Below are 17401 nucleotides of genomic sequence, written 5' to 3'. Positions count from 1 at the left end.
GTAACGTAAAGCTGTAAAAGATCTCCTTTGAAATACACTTCACCTCAGTGAAGCTAAGGATTGTGTAGACTCCATACCAAAGGCCTCACAGATCAATAAGACAGGCTTGCTACAAGACTACACTGTAAACATCACCGCTTAATCACCTCACAAAGTTCAAATCAACTCAGCACCATGAGACGGCCTGCGTTTTAATGACTATCTTCTGGTAAGTGAGTCAACTCCCTCTTAATAGAGGCCAAACAAAGCCTCAGGCAACCCAACACGCACGAGGACCGAAATCAATTACCTCGGACCCACATTTTAATAAGGTGTGTTACCAGCGGGCTGCATAGGCGAGCCGCAGAATACAGATATTTAAAAATCAAGTAACGGAGTTTGTTATTATAGTCCAGACTTAGTTACCTCTAAAACAGTGCCTCTGGGACCAGTGTTGTTGTTCTTTTATTATAAAATGCGGTGGCTTTTCTGTCGAGGTTCACAGACTGTGGCAAGAAACCGCTTTTTAGACTATAGACAAATTTATTCCCAAATGACAGCGTAATTCAGCTGCTTCGATTAATGACCTAGATATAACAGGGGGTGGGGGTGGGGGGTTGAATGGGAGAGAGATTGAGAGAGGCAGAAAAGAGAGCGAGAAAGAGAGAGAAAGATGGATGGGGGAATGTGGAGATCATCTCTTCCTGTGCTTACACCAGGGCGTCATTTTTACATTAACACTCTTCAGTCGGTGGTCGTTGACCTGCACGAAAACCAGCGAGACCTTGGCCCTCCAGGACCGCCGGTCCTCAAGACTTTGTGCACTTACCACAAGGACACTCATACATGCTGAAGGTCACTACATCCGATTTCATCTCAAGCTCATTTCTATATGGTAATGCTGTTGCCTTGTGCCTCTGTCTATGAGCAAAGTCAAAAGCGCTGACATCGATTTTAAAGGGTTAATAAATGGGTCCATGTAGTTGAGGCCATCTCATGTGGAGATACCTCTTTGAAATGTCCTCTGGTGTGTTCCCATTGGCTGTAATGTTGAGTATGTGACCCTGGCTGTGTGGTGAATGGGTAATAAATCAATGGTCCTGGGAAATGTGAAAGGTCACAGGTGATCGGTGAGTTCAAAAGGGGGTCAAGGAGGTATGCACAGACGCGTCTACATAATTTACTGCTGTGTCTTTAAACACGGACACTCCCTCGCTGTATCGGGCTACAGGGTCTCACAAACACACACACACACACAGTGTTGAAACAGTAAATGCTGTCTCTGAAATCCAACACAGGGGCTAATAAATGAAAATGGTTTTCATGTCAGATAAAATACAGTTTAACTTGTTTATTTAACTTTAACTTGATGCAAATGGAAAAAAATATATAAACATCTGCACAGTACATGGTAGATTATGTTAAGAGGTGCAAATAGGCAAATAATTCATAAACTAATATTGTTTCCATTCCTTCAAATACTGCTTCCTAATGAAACCTCTCACACTGAAGATTAGTCTATTTAAATCTATTACTTTTTATGTTCTTTTTTGTGATCCCTCTAGCACGATAACACATCAAAACAACGGATAAACAAACTCATTTACAAAACCCATCAGGATTCCAAAGAAAAACATTGGTTAGTTCTCTGGTTAGACACTTAGCTAGTTAGATTATTCAGCCGAATGTTGATAGGTTCACCACAGAATCTCTGATCACAGACAGTAATTGTTTAACTGAGTGTAAATTGCTTACAACAGATTCATTGCCTTGCATGTTTAGTCATGTTAGATGTTAGTAAGCCTTTCTCCCTCAGGGCATACTCACTTAAACCAGGCATAAAGAATGCTAATTACCGGTCGTAACCATGTACCTTAGCTGCTTAGCTGCTGTTACATGAGGTGTGCGTGTCTCTAGCATTTGTTGTGCAGTAAAATAATCGTTTATCATTTAAAAGATAATCATTTAATTATTCATCGCTCCTTTTCACACTCATTTAGGACATTTGATCGACATTTGATTTTTAATATGCAGTTACTGCTACATTACATAAGAATAGAATGCATGACTGCGTGAATTCCATGTAATTGTGTCAGGTGAAGAAAAAATACCACTGCACTTGTGTGTATATATGTATGTACACTGTGGGTGTGATGTTTATGCTTAGGCTTAGGTTTATAGCATCTTTTTAAGCGGCTTTGGATAGTGTATTAAATCTGTCGCGCTGTCTGAGCGCATTGTTAGCTTCTGTCGCCATCTAGTGTAGGACCTGTACAACACTTTTTCAGCAACTGTGATATTCCATCTGTGGAGATTTCTAAGTTTTTCATTTGCCAGCTACGAATTCTTCTTCTTCTTCTTCTTCTTCTTCTTCTTCTTCCTCTTCTTCTCATTATTACCATTATTACTGGTGGTAGTAGTAGTAGTTTTATAATTATTAATTGTGTTGATTTTCCACCAAGAGCCACACTGATACACTTTGACTGAATCAAAGATTTGGCCAGCTGTTTTCCTAGGCCCAGTGTCATGCATTGGTGTGCCACATATTATTAGGCTAGATTTATCCTCCATTTTCACACAAAACACAGCTTTGGGCTCTTATCTCTAGGCAATCTTAAACCTTCAGCTTTAGATATTTTAACGTCTTACAAAATGACAGTTTCTCTTTAAATCTGTTTAAATGGGGAAATAAGAAACTGTATTGAATTTAAATTTGGATGCCTCTGATTTCACATTTTTGTCCATCACGTGCCTCAATGACATAATGTTGACACAGCTTAAGGCTGCAACTTTGCAAGTCTGTTTGTTTGTGAGTCACGCGCAAGCAAAACAAGAGACACTACTGCGTATGCCTGAGCTACGGCTTTTAAGTTCCCCTTTTTTCTCCGCGAGTTTGCGTCGTCATTTCAAAACCACAAACTCTAACTTACATTGATGAGTATACTTTGCGGTCTAGGTTGAATAAAACTCAATGTTTCCCCGACTACTAAATGGACAGATCGCTCTATATTAAGTTCGGAGAATATTACCCTGTCGTCTTTCATAGGCTATACACATTCATCAGCCGCTGTGCAAAACCGCACGTGCGGCTCTTACGACAATTCACGTAAATGTGGAAACCTGGTAATGCCAAAGTTTCATCGTCCCTATTCACTGAACTATTTCTGTTTCACTGGAGATTAAATGTGTGATTAAGAGGCGTGTGCATCCGTGATTTTGAGTTCTTCTGTAACGCCAAACCCAAGGGACTAATATCTATTGCAGTGTTCATATTCAAACGGTATTTTCAGGACTGTAAGTACAATGATGATACCATGAGAGTAAAAATTCCAACACCCCATTTTGGAAAACCACAGATTTCTCGAAAAACGTTGTTTGATACACGTCTTTTGCATCCATCAATATTTCAAAAGCCAAATCTTTGCAAATAAAGGTACTTGTGAATTCGGCCTGCCTGGTTAAGAAGAAAAAAAACGCACCTTTATCTCTTTCTTCTCTCTGGTTGTGTGACAGAGGAAACGACAGAGGTTGTTGGAGGACATGTCAATGCTGACGTGGTCCAGCTGGATCCAGAAGATGGTCTCATTCAGTGACCTATTTTTGATCCCGTTTAATATATCATTTTTAAAGGCATTTTAAAAGGCCTTTAGTTTGCCTAAATCCAACAATCACTACAAACACAAGCCACAAGGTAATCCTCACTCAGGATGAGTGCATTTAATCCTCTTTGTTTTCTCAGTGGAGGCCATTCTACGATAGGTACTTCCTGTCTTGTTGTCACTGATGGTATGGCTCTAGTCAGATACAGCTCCTCTCAGACTTTTGAGTTTGTTGGTAATTGCAGTCCAACTAATCATCTGATTTTGTCTTATGTCTTAGGCCTCCGTAGATACTAGCAGTTGCTAGTTGCCTAATTTTACACTCATAAAATCATAATCAACTTCAAACTCAGTTAAATGAAATCTATATTTTCTGCCTGCCCTGCCCTTCAGCCACTAGATGCGTAATGGATTCTTTGAGTTCTTGTATAAAGACATAGAGGCTTGAGGGGTGAGCTGCCTTCACAGAATGACCTTTGACACTTTCACCCTGGAGACACTGATATTAATTTTCAGTAACTTGACCCCCAGGGCAAAGGCCAGAGGACCTTGTTTACGAGAGCTTAAATTAACACCTCTGGAAATTTCTGGGATGTTCAACACATGATCTTTTGAAGGTGTGCCGGTAAATGAAAATGATGTTGTTCCGAGTTGTACTTTGTACAGATCCACTTACTTTCAAGATTTACGGCCTAACTTTAGGACCTGTTACCACTTTAAATTCATGATGATTCCCAACTGAGTCTATTTTACCATATTACCCTCAAATATTAAAATCAATTCGGTTCATAAAATCAAAGATTTCCTCAGTGGGGAAATATTGTTTAGACATGTAGATGGCTCCCATGGCGTCTTCTTAAAGCTCTGGCGCCATTCCTGGTAAAAACATATTGTCAGTTAACCTGATACACCCATCCAAACAAACAGCATTCAGGAGTGTCGTACACCATCAGCTCTCGCTATGCTCCATGGGTATTCGGAAGCTCTTGGGTTGTTGTTGGCATGGTTACTCTGTGGGGTGAAAGGTCAGCCAAAGCTGCCTTGAGTAAAAAGTCAATGAAACAAGCAGTGTTCGTTTTGATGGTGTTACTCAGGCATGAGTGCGTGATGACTGCTGGCTGTTTAGGCCACTGTGAGAGAAGGTGTGTCGAACCAGGTAGTCAAGCCATAATCAATATGATACCACCACTGAGGCTCCTTGATGCACTATTGATTAATAAGCAAGTATAAAACGCTGCTCATTTCGCTGAATCAAGCATGATTTGAGAAGACATTCATCTCTGTTCTTCTGGTGGGGGAAGACTGATCATTTCTTCAATGTTTTCATGAAGCTTGGACCCCACGACATCACAGCTGAGAATCTCATCTTCTCCACCAGCCTGCAGATGCAAAGTCGATATAGCAGTCTTTCTATATACAGGTAACTGCCAAAATAAAGGAAACACTGAAGTAGACGGGGATTACACTGTGTACTGAAAACAGATGCTTCTAAGTTGGTGCAGATCCTGAGTTAATGAAGCGAAGACCATCTCATCATGTTTAGGCTCACGTACGAAAACGCAATGCAGGCTAAGTCACCTGTTATTTTGGCTACCATACTATGGGTTGTTGTTGACATGTTAGGCAATAGTTTCAACAACAAACACCGCTTGACTCGATAAAGTTACACGATGAGGAACGTCAGTTAAGTTGATGTAGGCGTGTAGGTCGGCCAAGGTGAACTCTCAGTTTGCTTGCAGCAAATATCAAGTCAGCAGTTCAACAGTTCAAGAGCAATCTCTTACGAACTTCACAGAGAGAGATGCTATACTTAAAGTTCAATACAAAAGCAGCTAGACAGATTAGAGCTATTTTGATAGATCATCTTTTACCTCCTTCAAACAACGAGTGGACAAGTGTGTGTGTGATGCAGCCCACAGCCTCCCCCCCCCAAAAAAAACGTGTAACAGCCTCTGGTGACTCTGTTATGATGTGGGTGGCGTGGGGCACATTTTTCTGGCACGTTCCATGTCCGCTCAATGTCACAGTGGACGGGGTCGAACGGGATCTGCACGCAGGGCCGTTTTGAACGATCACCTCCATCCCGTGGTGGAGCATTAACATCTCATGAAGGGAGTTTTCTCCTCCACCGCTCACTGGGCACAGGGGTGGTCACGGAATGGTTTTATGAGTATGAAAGCAATGCAGACCATACGACTTGGCCATCACTTTTTTTTTTTTGTCTTTTTTCTTTTTTAAATCAGGTCTCAACTTGAATGCTGAATATGTATGGGGGGGGGGGGGGCATCTGGAGAGGTAACTATGATATTGCTTTCCATTACCGTTGACGAAACACCAAACGATGGAATTTCTCATTTAAAAACAGTGTAGGATCCCTCCAGCGCAGCCCCGGACGCTTGAACCTATGCCACCGCACGGAAGCCAAAAACAGCAACTCTGCTCTTTAAACTCCCATAATTGTGTAAAATGTTGCTTACTTTCCCTTTAACTCCTTGTATTATTGCCAAAGAACCATTCCATTACTAAGGGGATCAATGTGCCACTAGAAACCATTCGCCTGGGCCTTGTATTCTAAGACTGGAACACTTTAAGGAAGATTTAAATTGACCATTTGTGGCATTTGTAACAATACGAGGTCACACTCAAAGCCAAAAAGAATCAGTCCTGGTCAACTCTCATTCGTAGTCTGGAAAATCACCTAAGGAAAGCTACTGATGAAAATGAGGGAGCGTGTGTATTGTATTCTGACATTAATATACTGTGTCATTCCTGTTCCACAGCAGAAAAATCACAGGAATAAAGAATTTGTATTATCTGTGAGTAACACTGTTGTACTTTTAATGTTTGTTCATAGAGTTTCTGTCACATTTTCAAGTTCACCGAAAATACAGTCAGATATTTTTTCAACATGCTCAAACACCACGCGTTGTTTTTCTTTTGTTGTTGTTTGTTTGTTTGTTTATGTGTTGGCAAAGACAAATTATTTTTTGTGTGAAACAGGAAAACTCAACAAACTATCTCCCATACTGACTAATGAGTCAAAACCACCACCACGCTATCCAATGAACACTCACACTGAATCATCTCATCAATATTGTGAAGTAGTGCAAGGTGTATTAAATATTTTGTTACCAGGAAATACACAGATAAAGACGTGTATTCAAACAGTAAAACAATAGAGTAAAAAAAGAAAAAAAAAACACACAAACCTAAGTCTAAAAGATGATGCAAAAATTAGCAAATTTGGAGTTTGAAATTCAGCTTTATGTCGAGATGACAAAAACTTGCCTTAAAATTCTCCTAAAAAAAAAAGAAAAGAAAAGAAAAAGAACACATTACAGTGGCTATTTAACTATTTCACAGAACTTCAACTATTTAAATCAATCTGTCTTAAGCAAAAACCACTCTATGACTTTCGTCTCGTTCAGTACTTAAGTGCTACTGGGAGTTCAGTCCTCTGCTCGTCCATTCTTCCTCCCTGGACCCTCAACAAGAGAGAGAAAAAATCCTCATCGTCCATTGGCCCTGGAGGGACGCTCCGCTGTTCCTCTAGTCTTCCCTGGGCCTGGGAGAGAGAGAGAGAGAGAGAGAGAGAGAAAGAAAGGAGGAGAGAAAGAGAAAGGGGCAGAGAGAAAGGGGGGGGGGTAGTACAGAAAGTGTGACATGAGGGAGATTATGACTTCTCTGAAATATTATACAACTCTTATGACTGTACAGAGGAAATGCATTTTGAGAGGTGTCAACAACTGTTTGGCTTTCCCCTCACGTCACCTTTTTCAAGGCTCTGAGAAGCAGGATCTCCTGATAAATCTCCACGTCTTTGTCATTTGTTTCCATTCCATCATGCAACAGTTTTGTGTCATATAACCATAAATGGATTTTGTCTCTTGAAACCGCTACCTCCAGTTGCAGACTCATGTTCACCAAGATACTGATTCAACATTACAGAATATGACTACCTTGCCAAAATCTGCCCTACTATCATATCATCACTCTTAATACCGCAGTTGTTGCAAATCTGCAAAGAGAATTAAGCTTCGCCAGTCTTTTCTAATCTTCCTCATCATATTGTTATTACTATCACAGTCACACAACTTTGGGTGGTCTAAAAACTCATAATAAAACTCACTCATTAATTCCTCAATGTACTGAAATACAGAGCCGGGAGAATCCTAATTTCCATGGCAACAAGTCATCTTTGCCTGAAAGGTCAGATCTGTGGTAGAGAGTCTACTTACTTGGGAGGTGAGGATCATGTTGTATAGATCCTCTTTTGGAGGAGCAGTTGGAACAGCTTTCTTAACCTCTGACTCCTTGCAGCTGCTCCTCCGCTGCTTGACTTTGGGCTGGGGAGGAGGAGACGCAGATGGAACGCTCTGGAGTTCTGCTCTCTGGTCGTCCAGGCGACGAGCCTGGGAGGTGGCCACTAGGTCAAAGAACTCCTCCTTCTGGAGCGAGGTCATCGAGGAGAAAACCACTGTTTGGAACGATCAGGGATTACATTTGATTCCGATGGGAACAATGAAGTTCAACAAAACCCTCACTTTTAACTTTGTTCCTCATGTGATACAAAATAACATGAGAGACAATGCTGGGGTAACCCTCAGCAGTGCCATCTATTCAATCAAAAAGCCTTTGCTGAGATCAACATTGTCTAAGCAAATGGTTTTTGCAGGAAACAGAGGTCAACATTTGCTTACTGATAAGTTATGGGTGATATACTAAGGATGTAGAAGCCATTTTTTATGCGGCGGCAAAGAGATAAAAAACTGAAGTGTCAGTAGAACTATGGTCTACAGAGTTCAATATGAGCTGTAGCCCTCAGTCATTTTATGTTCTGCCAATATTCAGTTTGGATCATAACCCTATTTTAATCTGGACTTTGTTGGGAACATATGCATACTCTGGTATATATATATACATACTTAAAGGATATTTAATATTCATAAAAGGAAATCTCTCAAAAGAAATTAATGGGATGCGAAAGTAAGGTGAATATGATACGCCTTTTGTATTCATATCACTGCGGAAGAACGTGAGAATATTTCCTCCCTCAATAAATATTGGTCAATGACGTATTGCTCAAGATATCTTTTTGTCACCTCTCTGGCTGTGTCGAGGAGTGCTGGGCTCGGAGTAGCATCTCCTACGCGCCTCCATCCTGAAGGAGCATCTTTGGTCGTTCAGCCGCCTTCCCTCCTGCAGGGTGTACAGCAGGTCACAGAACGCATCCGAGAATTCTGGGGACACCCTGTGGACCTGAGCAGATGGTATCAAAAAAAAAAACAAGAAAAAAGAGGGAAAGAAAGAAAGAAAGAAAGAAAGAAAGAAAGAAAACAGTTTAAACCTTCAGAAGTTCATGCTTCATTTCAAATGTGTAAATTACACATATTTTTCTGCCCTTGTTTGAAAAAAAAATTATAAGTATTCCTTTGTCTGATTCACATTCTTCAGATCTTTTTTTTTTTTTACAGAATTCCAGTCATTCAAATTCATCCGAACAGAAAAATGGCTATGTTTGCTCTTTTATAAATTAAAATTTCCCTGTAACGGTGGACTGCAGTAAGTCAAACATGAGAAAGACACTGCACCAACTCATCGTGAAAGTGTCATTGATATTAATTAGTCAAACACAGGACAAGAAACTGAGGAGAACCTGTTGTCCCCCTCTATCACCCACCCCTACCCCAATCCTCAAATCCCCATCCTCACTCAAACCAAATCTTTAACCAACAGGGACACAGTATAAATAAATATGTATATATGTATGCAGATATATGTGTGTATACACACACGTATATGTATAAATAAAACATATATCATTTATACCAGTTAGTACCTTTGTCTGTGCATCCTCAGGACTCAGCCTATCTTTAGGTCGGAGTTTAACGGATGATTCTGTGTCTTGGGCAGTTAATGTGTCTTGGTTCTTTATGTCCATCTTTTTGACTGTTCTTCCTTCTGTCCGCTCCCCTGGCGCCTCTACCTCCTCTGATCCCTCTTTGACTTCATGTTCATCCTGTCTCTCTGACTCCCTCTCCTCCTCTCTCTTCTCCTTTTCAACCTCTCTGCCCGATTCCCCGGTTTTATCACTGCATTCCTCCGTCGTCCTCTCTTCGGTGTCCGTAATCTCCTCATCCATCTTCTTTACCAAGCTCTCTGCCTCCTCGCCACTGTTTTTATCATCCTTTTTATTGTTCTTCTCGATTCTGTCTTCCTCTACGGTGTCTGTGATCTCGCCCACATCTTCCCTGTCGTCTTCATCGCTTCTCTGCGCTCCTTTTCCTTTCTCAGTGTTGTTTACAACATGCTCAAAGTCGTCCCCCTCCTCTACGATAAAGAGGGCCTCCAACTGTTCATCCTCTGGGTTTTCAACTTTAACCTCCAAACAGTCCATGTTAGCATGTGCGGCACTGAGCCCTTATTCAGCAAACATGAGATCCTGACAAAAAGCGAGAAAATAACTCAAATAAATAACAGGGGTTTTTTTTGTGTGTGTGTGTGTTTTTTTTCTTTTCTTGGGTGGAATTCTAAATGATGAGAAATGGTGTTTTTGATCAAAATGATAGGATATTTGTACGTGTGTTGATTTTTTTCTTTTCTGTTTATCCTCGAATTAAAGGAGACAGAAATCTGAATAACAGCGTCCCCTAACTCTTCGCTTACAAGTTCTCAAGAGGCGTTAATTACCTGATTCTGTTCATATTAAAAAATACTTTTCATCTTTCTTTAAGCACTTATGATAAGTCATGAATTACTTGAACTGTTAAATGAAGGCATTTTGTTTACAGCTCAGAAATGAAACCTAAAAAATGCACAAAAAAATCACAGTATAATGTAATTATCGCCGCAGGACTCGAGTGAGCCTGTCAAGACATCAAAGCTAAAAATAATCACAACAGGTGTGTCGGAGTATCACGGTTCTAATGCCTTAATGTTTTATCAGCAGGGCGTACGTGAGGGTAAAGACACTCCTTACCTCCCCTCACAGAGAATTCACTTAAGACTGAGCCGTAATAACCTTTCTCCAGCTGTTCTGTTGACGTTTCACTTCAATGGGCATCACCTCCTCGTGTAAGCGCTCAGTAAATCCAGCATATCTAATCCATATCAAACCTCTTTGTTAAAACAAATACGTTTTCTGTGCCGCCAACATTCCTTCTCATGAAATTCTTCTGTTCTTTAGCTCTTCTCACTGCTAAGGCTGCTTAGTCTCTTCCTGTTCCTCTAGTGAACCGTGGCCCACCCCTATGCCTTGTGCCCATATCAGCTGAACTCAGGGAATCATGTCTCTTTGCTGTGAAAATGCAAATGAAGGTTAGGATTTGTACAAAAAAAAAAGTTTCTTTCTTTTTACCGCGTGTGTGTCAGACAAGGACGCGTTGTTTGAAAAAAGAACTTGAGTGATTTATAAGCGTGAAAACGTGTCGCGTTGGCTGATCTGCAGAAGCTTGCCCTTTGGTAATAGCATCGTGTTGAAACTAGTTGTCTGTTTTTTGTGTCACTTAGTCTGTGGTTTTGCAGACTTCCTGTTGATTTGCACTGAAACAAGAAGTAGACGGTTAGAAAAAAAAGCCCAACTCTGAGAAGAGTTTGAAAATAGTATTAGTAGAGCAAGAGGTGATAAAGAGGCAAGCAATTTCAAAACTCTTTTTTTTTCAATCAATACAGATCTCTTAAATAAACCAAATCCCCCTCCCCTGTGAGATTATGCTTCTTACGGTAACAGTATGGTGACAAGTCATACATGTCCCAACCCGCTGATCTTAACAACGTAGACAAATAGTTTACCACTTCAAATATTCCCATAGCTTTGTTTAGTCAAGTTATATGAAACTCAGTATTGTATCTTAACATTGAATGAGGAGGACTCAGAGGGAATCATCAAAGATATGCTGTGTGTTTATTGACTGTGCTTACTAACTGGTTCGAATGGGAAGAAAAAGACAAAGTGATCAACTGAAAAAGAATTAAGACTAATCCTGAAGTATACTGTAGAATTACTTTTGAACCAATCATTTACATTTCTGCGTCCTTCAGTCCAAGGCCATCCATTGTCCCTGCCCTAGAACCTGCTCTGGGGCTGTGTTCAAGTTGAGCAGGCCAAATTTACCTCTGCCTTGTTTGATTACATTTCTCTTCTGTGAGTTTTCAGCTAAAATCAATACCTTAAAATTGTAGTGGTGAAACTAGATTACATGACGATACGTAAAACTAAAGTTAATGACTGGCAATAATCAACAGTCAGTTAGTTTTTCTGTCAATCGCTAGGGGACCCCCGTGTGAGGATCCATTGGAGGGTGTTGGTGTACTCTCGCTACCAAGCTAGATTAATGTACCGCTCAGGATGTTGCAGCAGCAGCCTATTACAGGCAATGGGCCCAACTCAGGCCGGGGCATAGGGTTGAACGCTCACCCCGGGATGCACCCCCTAAACTCGGTTCATCCATCTTCTCAACATCGCCCCGATGGAGAGTCGGGCCTCGAAGGAACAGAAAATGGACATGAAAACCGCAGAGACATTGGAGATATTTTGCAACAGATAATGACCATTACCGACCAAAGCTTAGATGAAGCTCAAGCAAAGTAAGTCCCAGACCTACTTACTAAAAGTTTTAGCGAACTTGAGTGTAATAAATTTACCGCGACATTTGGCTTCATGCCCAAAAACAAAGTTTGGCGAACAAGCTAACAAGCTAATGTCCGCCATAGCCCTAAGTTCCTTATAGTGGCCGCACTGCATTTGTAATTTTCTAATTTTTTTGTGTGTGTTCTATTTTTCATGGCAAGCCACATTTGCGTTTGTTTCAATTAGCATATGCTAGTTTGAGCAGCGGGTGAAGTAGTAAATTTAGCTGTTGTTTTGGAGGCTTTGAGCTAAAATTAGCAGTCAAGCTGCATTGTTTGTAAGATGACGGTTTGATATAACTTGTCCAGACAACCAGTGCTACATATATTAAACAATAACCGTCATAATTTGATATCGCACATAAATCCAGAGGAGCAAGAATAAAAACAAGATATTCTAAATGATTCGTGAGAGTTGCATATGATATTTTGCTAACAAATTGAGCTAGCAATCAGCTAACTGTTATCATTATGGAACAGCGTTAAAAATGAAATTTTCAAGCTGCTAATATCCCCGTTTCTGCAGACAAAATCAGGTTTTGTGATCTAGTAGCTACTTTGGGTCTGAAATCATCTTCATTTATGACAGACAGAGCCTGCAATCACTGTTTGGCTAATTACCGCTGGCTAGCTAACAAGTATCCATTTGTTTTTCAACCCGTCCCAGAAAACATGCATTGAACTGTCATCGAATGAAACCGGCTTTGTTCAGTGTGCTGTGTGAGATCAAAGAGAAAACCGGTGAGTATTTGTAACCTCAAGCGGGTATTTACGAGGTACCACGTTGGGTATACTTCTAACTTTTAATTCGTTTAAAAAGTTAATACGAATTCTGTCATAGCCCATAGCGTCAAGGCAGGAGTTGCAAACGCCGCCATATTGGAGCGACTTTCTCCAGAACAAAGGGTCTATATGTGTGGTATATTTGTCAAGGGATAAAACGTTGCTTGTGTGCTTCGAGAGTTAATGAAAACTGTCTTACATTATTACAGTAAAGCTGCAGTAAAATTACAGTTTGTTTTTTGTTTTGTTTCGTTTTGTTTTTTACATTGAAATTGCATGGTCCCCCATTGTGTATTTGTAAGCAAATGCTTGACATAGGTTTCTAAGGTGGCCATTTTGGCTCTGACAATGTTGGCCGCTGTTTGTGATTTGAAAAAAGTTTGTAAAGGCGATTCATTAGCGGAGGTCTTACACCAGCACTATATTTTGCAGTGGACATGTCAATATGTCTCTGTGTCTTCTCCTTTAAAGAAATGGCACATTGAACACATTTTTTTTCAAACACCAACAAGCCCTCTGTTCTTCCCACAGTCTGCCTGTTCCACAATAATTATGTACATATCAGATATACTGCACAGAATGCTTGATATGCATGTTTTTGATTATTTATGAATTTGGCATCAGCATGCTTCATGGCTAAATTTAGAATCAAAATGTCGTTATGGAAGTATGGAGTAAAGACAGTGTAGGACCTGACAGCTGCCACGGTTTATATTGACTCCACCAGTATGTGTGGCGTGATGGTACATGGCTTGTTTTCACGACCTGTGTGATATAAATTCAGACCACAGATCAGTTGGGCTAGAATGAATTTGGCAGTGGTGGTGGCACATTTTTATTACTCCATTATTAAATCGCTGTCATGTCTCCTGTCAAAAGGCCTGTCAATGCGAAATGCCCAGGAGGAGGAACCACAGGATCCACAGCTCGTGCGATTGGACAACATGCTCCTGGCCGAGGGGGTGGCTGGTCCAGAAAAGGGGGGCGGAGCTGCAGCTGCGGTCTCCGCAGCGACCAGCTCAGGAGGGATGTCACCGGACAGTTCCTTGGAACACTCTGATTACAAAAGCAAGTTGAGCCAGATTAGAACCATCTACCATACAGAGCTGGAGAAATATGAGCAGGTATTTTTCCTGTCCATAGCTTTCCAGTTTTATCTGGATGCTTCAGATTCAATTTTACAGTTAAAAAAAAAAACCCACACACATCACAAGATTTCTTTAGAACCTGTAATTTCTCTCTTTGTGGGAATTGCAAATAAGCACAGCCTCTCTGAGTTCTCAGTATAGACCAATCGATAGTTTTGTCCACAGAGTTACTGGTGGTAGACCAGTACATACTGATCAAATCCATAGTCCTTCTGGTCAGCACACTGGCATTCATAAACAGTTTAAATTTTCTAGGCCTGTAGTGAGTTTACTACTCATGTGATGAACCTGCTGAGGGAGCAGTCCCGCACACGACCCGTCTCCCCTCGTGAAATTGAGCGTATGGTGGCCATTATCCATCGCAAGTTCAGCTCCATCCAAACCCAACTCAAACAGAGCACGTGCGAAGCCGTCATGATCTTGCGTTCCCGCTTCCTCGACGCCAGGTGGGTCTGCCTTCCTGTCTGCCCGTCCTCGCGAGTATCGGGGTCTCCTCGCTTAGCCCCAGCGCGTAATCGAAACACCTTTGTCACATCCATAACTCAGCGATATTGATTCTCTCATACCACGCAGCGGTTAGTTTTGATTGCCCGGACGGTCGAGCTGCCGTGTTTATGTCATGTTTCCTCCAACATTGTGTTGGTTCCTCTAGGCGCAAGAGACGTAACTTCAGCAAACAGGCCACAGAGGTTCTGAATGAATATTTCTACTCCCACTTGTCAAACCCCTACCCCAGTGAGGAAGCCAAAGAGGAGCTGGCCAAACAATGTGGCATCACTGTGTCTCAGGTAATTCACTCCCCCACCCCTTTTTTTTGGGGGGAGGGGGGAAAAACACAGAAGAACTGATGCCTAAAGCTGGAATTTGGTTGGGTTGGATTTAGTGGAAGTTAAGTTGAAGTGTAAGAAATTCAGTTTAAGTCCGCTTTGTGGAATTACAGACCAGATACTTCATTTTGGAATGAGAGAAAATTTCAAAATGTTTATAAAAAGCAACTAATATAAATAATTTATGTAGATTGTGTCTCCTGCAATGTTAAAGGAATAGTATGTAAAAGTTAACTCTGTACAAAGGAGTCTTTAATGTGACTTTTTGTTTGACGTCATGAGTATATTTAGTGATTTCAAATGTCAGCTCTCTTGGTTATGCAGTGTCATGAACTTTCAGTTCATCTAATCCTGTATCCAAGTTGATTCCAGATTCTACTATCTCAAGACTGATATCAGTTCCAATTCGAATTTCATAAGTTGAACTGGAATTAACCAACAATTCCATGTTAAATTCAAAATAGAATCCAACCCTCTCTCTCTCTCTCTCTCTCTGTCTCTCTCTCTCTCTATCTCTCTTTCTCTCTCTCTGTCTCTCTGCTGAAGTGTATGTTTGTAAAGTGCTGCCTTAACTGCCTCTCTGAGGTTTAAGTTTCATGTGAATGTGAATCTGAACAGGTGTCCAACTGGTTTGGCAACAAGAGGATCCGTTACAAGAAGAACATTGGCAAGTTCCAAGAGGAGGCTAATCTCTATGCCATGAAAACCGCCATGGCAACACAGAGCGAGGACTCCCCTCACACCCCAAACTCCACCGGTCAGACTTTTCCCCACCAAATTTAAACATATATTACATATATTGGGGCGCAATACGAAGGGGTAAATTGACGCTCAGTCTTATTGTGATCTCTGCTTATGAGGTAATAGGAATCTGACAGATGCACTGATTGTAAGTCGCTTTGGCTAAAAGCGTCTGCCAAATACCAAATTGTAAATTGTAAATTATTGTTTATTGTTTATTTATTATATATTGTTACATATATTGTTTTTTAACTTGCTGTTTAATGATTTAGATCATGCGTTTTTGCAATACCTTTTGAATGAATTCATCCTTAATGCTTAAGATATAGACCATTTCCACCCATGCTGTGTTGTTTATTTTTGATGAGACAAGGATGTTTATGTAATTAGATAATCTGTTGCCCCCTTCCCCCTGCAGGCTCAGGGTCCTTCTCGCTCTCTGGGTCAGCTGACCTGTTTCTTGGAGTTCCTCCAATGAACGGAGAGCAGCCTCCTTACCACATGGGGGCTCAGGTACTGCCTGGCATCCCTGTTCCCTTTGCTTTCCCTCTCACGGAATGACTCAGATGCGCACCCCCCCCCCCCCCCCATCTCCACCCACCCCCCTCCACCTCCACCGCACACATTAACACAGCTGGCCTTTTGTTTGTGTGTGTTTGTGTGTGTTTGACTTTTGAATCGCTCTCATGAGAATGACTGGTGTCCATTGTGTATGTGTGTAAGCGTGCATCTGTGAGTGTTTGTCTCTGTCCGTGTGTCTGTATGCGTGCGTCTGTGTGTGGGTGTGTGTATGTGTGTGTTGTCATGCAGCACAGCCTAAAAACGAAGCCCCTTTCCCCACTGTCTCCTCTCTCTCTCTCTCTGGTAGGACTCAGTGCCTCATGCCCGATTCTCAGACAGACTGTATAGTCCCAGAGAGAGCAGGGTGAGAGACCCATCACACACTCATACTGTCTCATACAGTAAACAACCACGCAAAGCATGCTTCACAATGGCATTAACAGACTGCACATTCCTTACAATGGCCTATCTGTTGTTTTGCTATGGTTGCTCTAGAGTCTTATGCTCATCATGTGTTAGCGTCACTGCTAAAAGCATGCATGCGTCCCCTTGCTCTTCCATCACCGTAACTTCTGTGTAAGACGTTTTTGTAAACTCAGATACATGAACAATTGATGCCCTTTAAAAACTGAGCATTAAAACTACTTATTATGAGATGATTGGTCTTTTTGGGAGAATCAGTTTTACGATTCAAAGTTATGTTTATAGTCTTGGTTGCAGAGGCTGATGGGTAATGTAGTTTGTGACTTTTCTCCCTGTAGACTAACGGAAACTGGCAGGATCAGAACACACCTCCGTCAGCTACTCCACCCGGCAGCGACCACTCAGAGAACTCTGACTGATGGTGCCCTAACACCCCCCCCCCCCCCCCCCCCCCTCTCTCTCTCTCTCTCTCTCTCTCTCTCTCTCCCTCTCTCTCTGTCTCTCATCCTCTCTCTCCAACCACGACTGACATGGAAAGGATGGCACGAAATGAAAAGACGGAAAGAATGATCACTCTTCTGCCCAACTGCAGTTTTACTTTTCTCTGGGTTTTTTTTTTTTTGTTTGTTTGATTTGTTTTTTTAAGAAGTCCATTATTGTATATCACTACGTGTGTTTGGGCCGGTTGTGGACGTGTGCCTGTGTGGGTGTA

General features: G+C 41.4%; 2 protein-coding genes across 4 annotated transcripts; one reads left to right on the top strand and one right to left on the bottom strand.

Moving 5' to 3' along the window:
• Positions 1-6851: 6851 nt before the first annotated feature.
• On the bottom strand, positions 6852-9975 carry gpsm3 (G protein signaling modulator 3). Its single transcript, XM_030785319.1, has 4 exons — positions 9418-9975; positions 8681-8837; positions 7817-8055; positions 6852-7143 (listed from the first exon to the last, which is right to left on the bottom strand). The coding sequence occupies exons 1-4, from the start codon at positions 9973-9975 to the stop codon at positions 7003-7005; spliced, it is 1095 nt and encodes a 364-aa protein (XP_030641179.1). The 3' UTR covers positions 6852-7002.
• A 1950-nt stretch (positions 9976-11925) lies between these two features.
• pbx2 (pre-B-cell leukemia homeobox 2) lies at positions 11926-17122 on the top strand. Of its 3 annotated transcripts, XM_030783993.1 has the most exons (9): positions 11926-12164; positions 12874-12947; positions 13869-14113; positions 14393-14583; positions 14790-14925; positions 15583-15721; positions 16124-16218; positions 16574-16630; positions 17028-17122. In XM_030783993.1, the coding sequence occupies exons 1-9, from the start codon at positions 11926-11928 to the stop codon at positions 17106-17108; spliced, it is 1257 nt and encodes a 418-aa protein (XP_030639853.1). In that variant the 3' UTR covers positions 17109-17122. The 3 variants fall into 3 exon arrangements, with proteins under 3 accessions (XP_030639853.1, XP_030639854.1, XP_030639852.1); XM_030783994.1 differs by lacking the exon at positions 16574-16630; XM_030783992.1 differs by lacking the exon at positions 17028-17122 and having other exon boundaries at positions 11930-12164; positions 16574-16849.
• The last annotated feature ends 279 nt before the right edge of the window (positions 17123-17401 follow it).

Source organism: Chanos chanos, chromosome 9 (assembly GCF_902362185.1).
Source record: "Chanos chanos chromosome 9, fChaCha1.1, whole genome shotgun sequence".
Classification (NCBI taxonomy): Eukaryota; Metazoa; Chordata; class Actinopteri; order Gonorynchiformes; family Chanidae; genus Chanos; species Chanos chanos.
The sequence above is the reverse complement of the archived record's forward strand: the minus strand, read 5'-3'. Positions and strand labels throughout refer to the sequence as shown.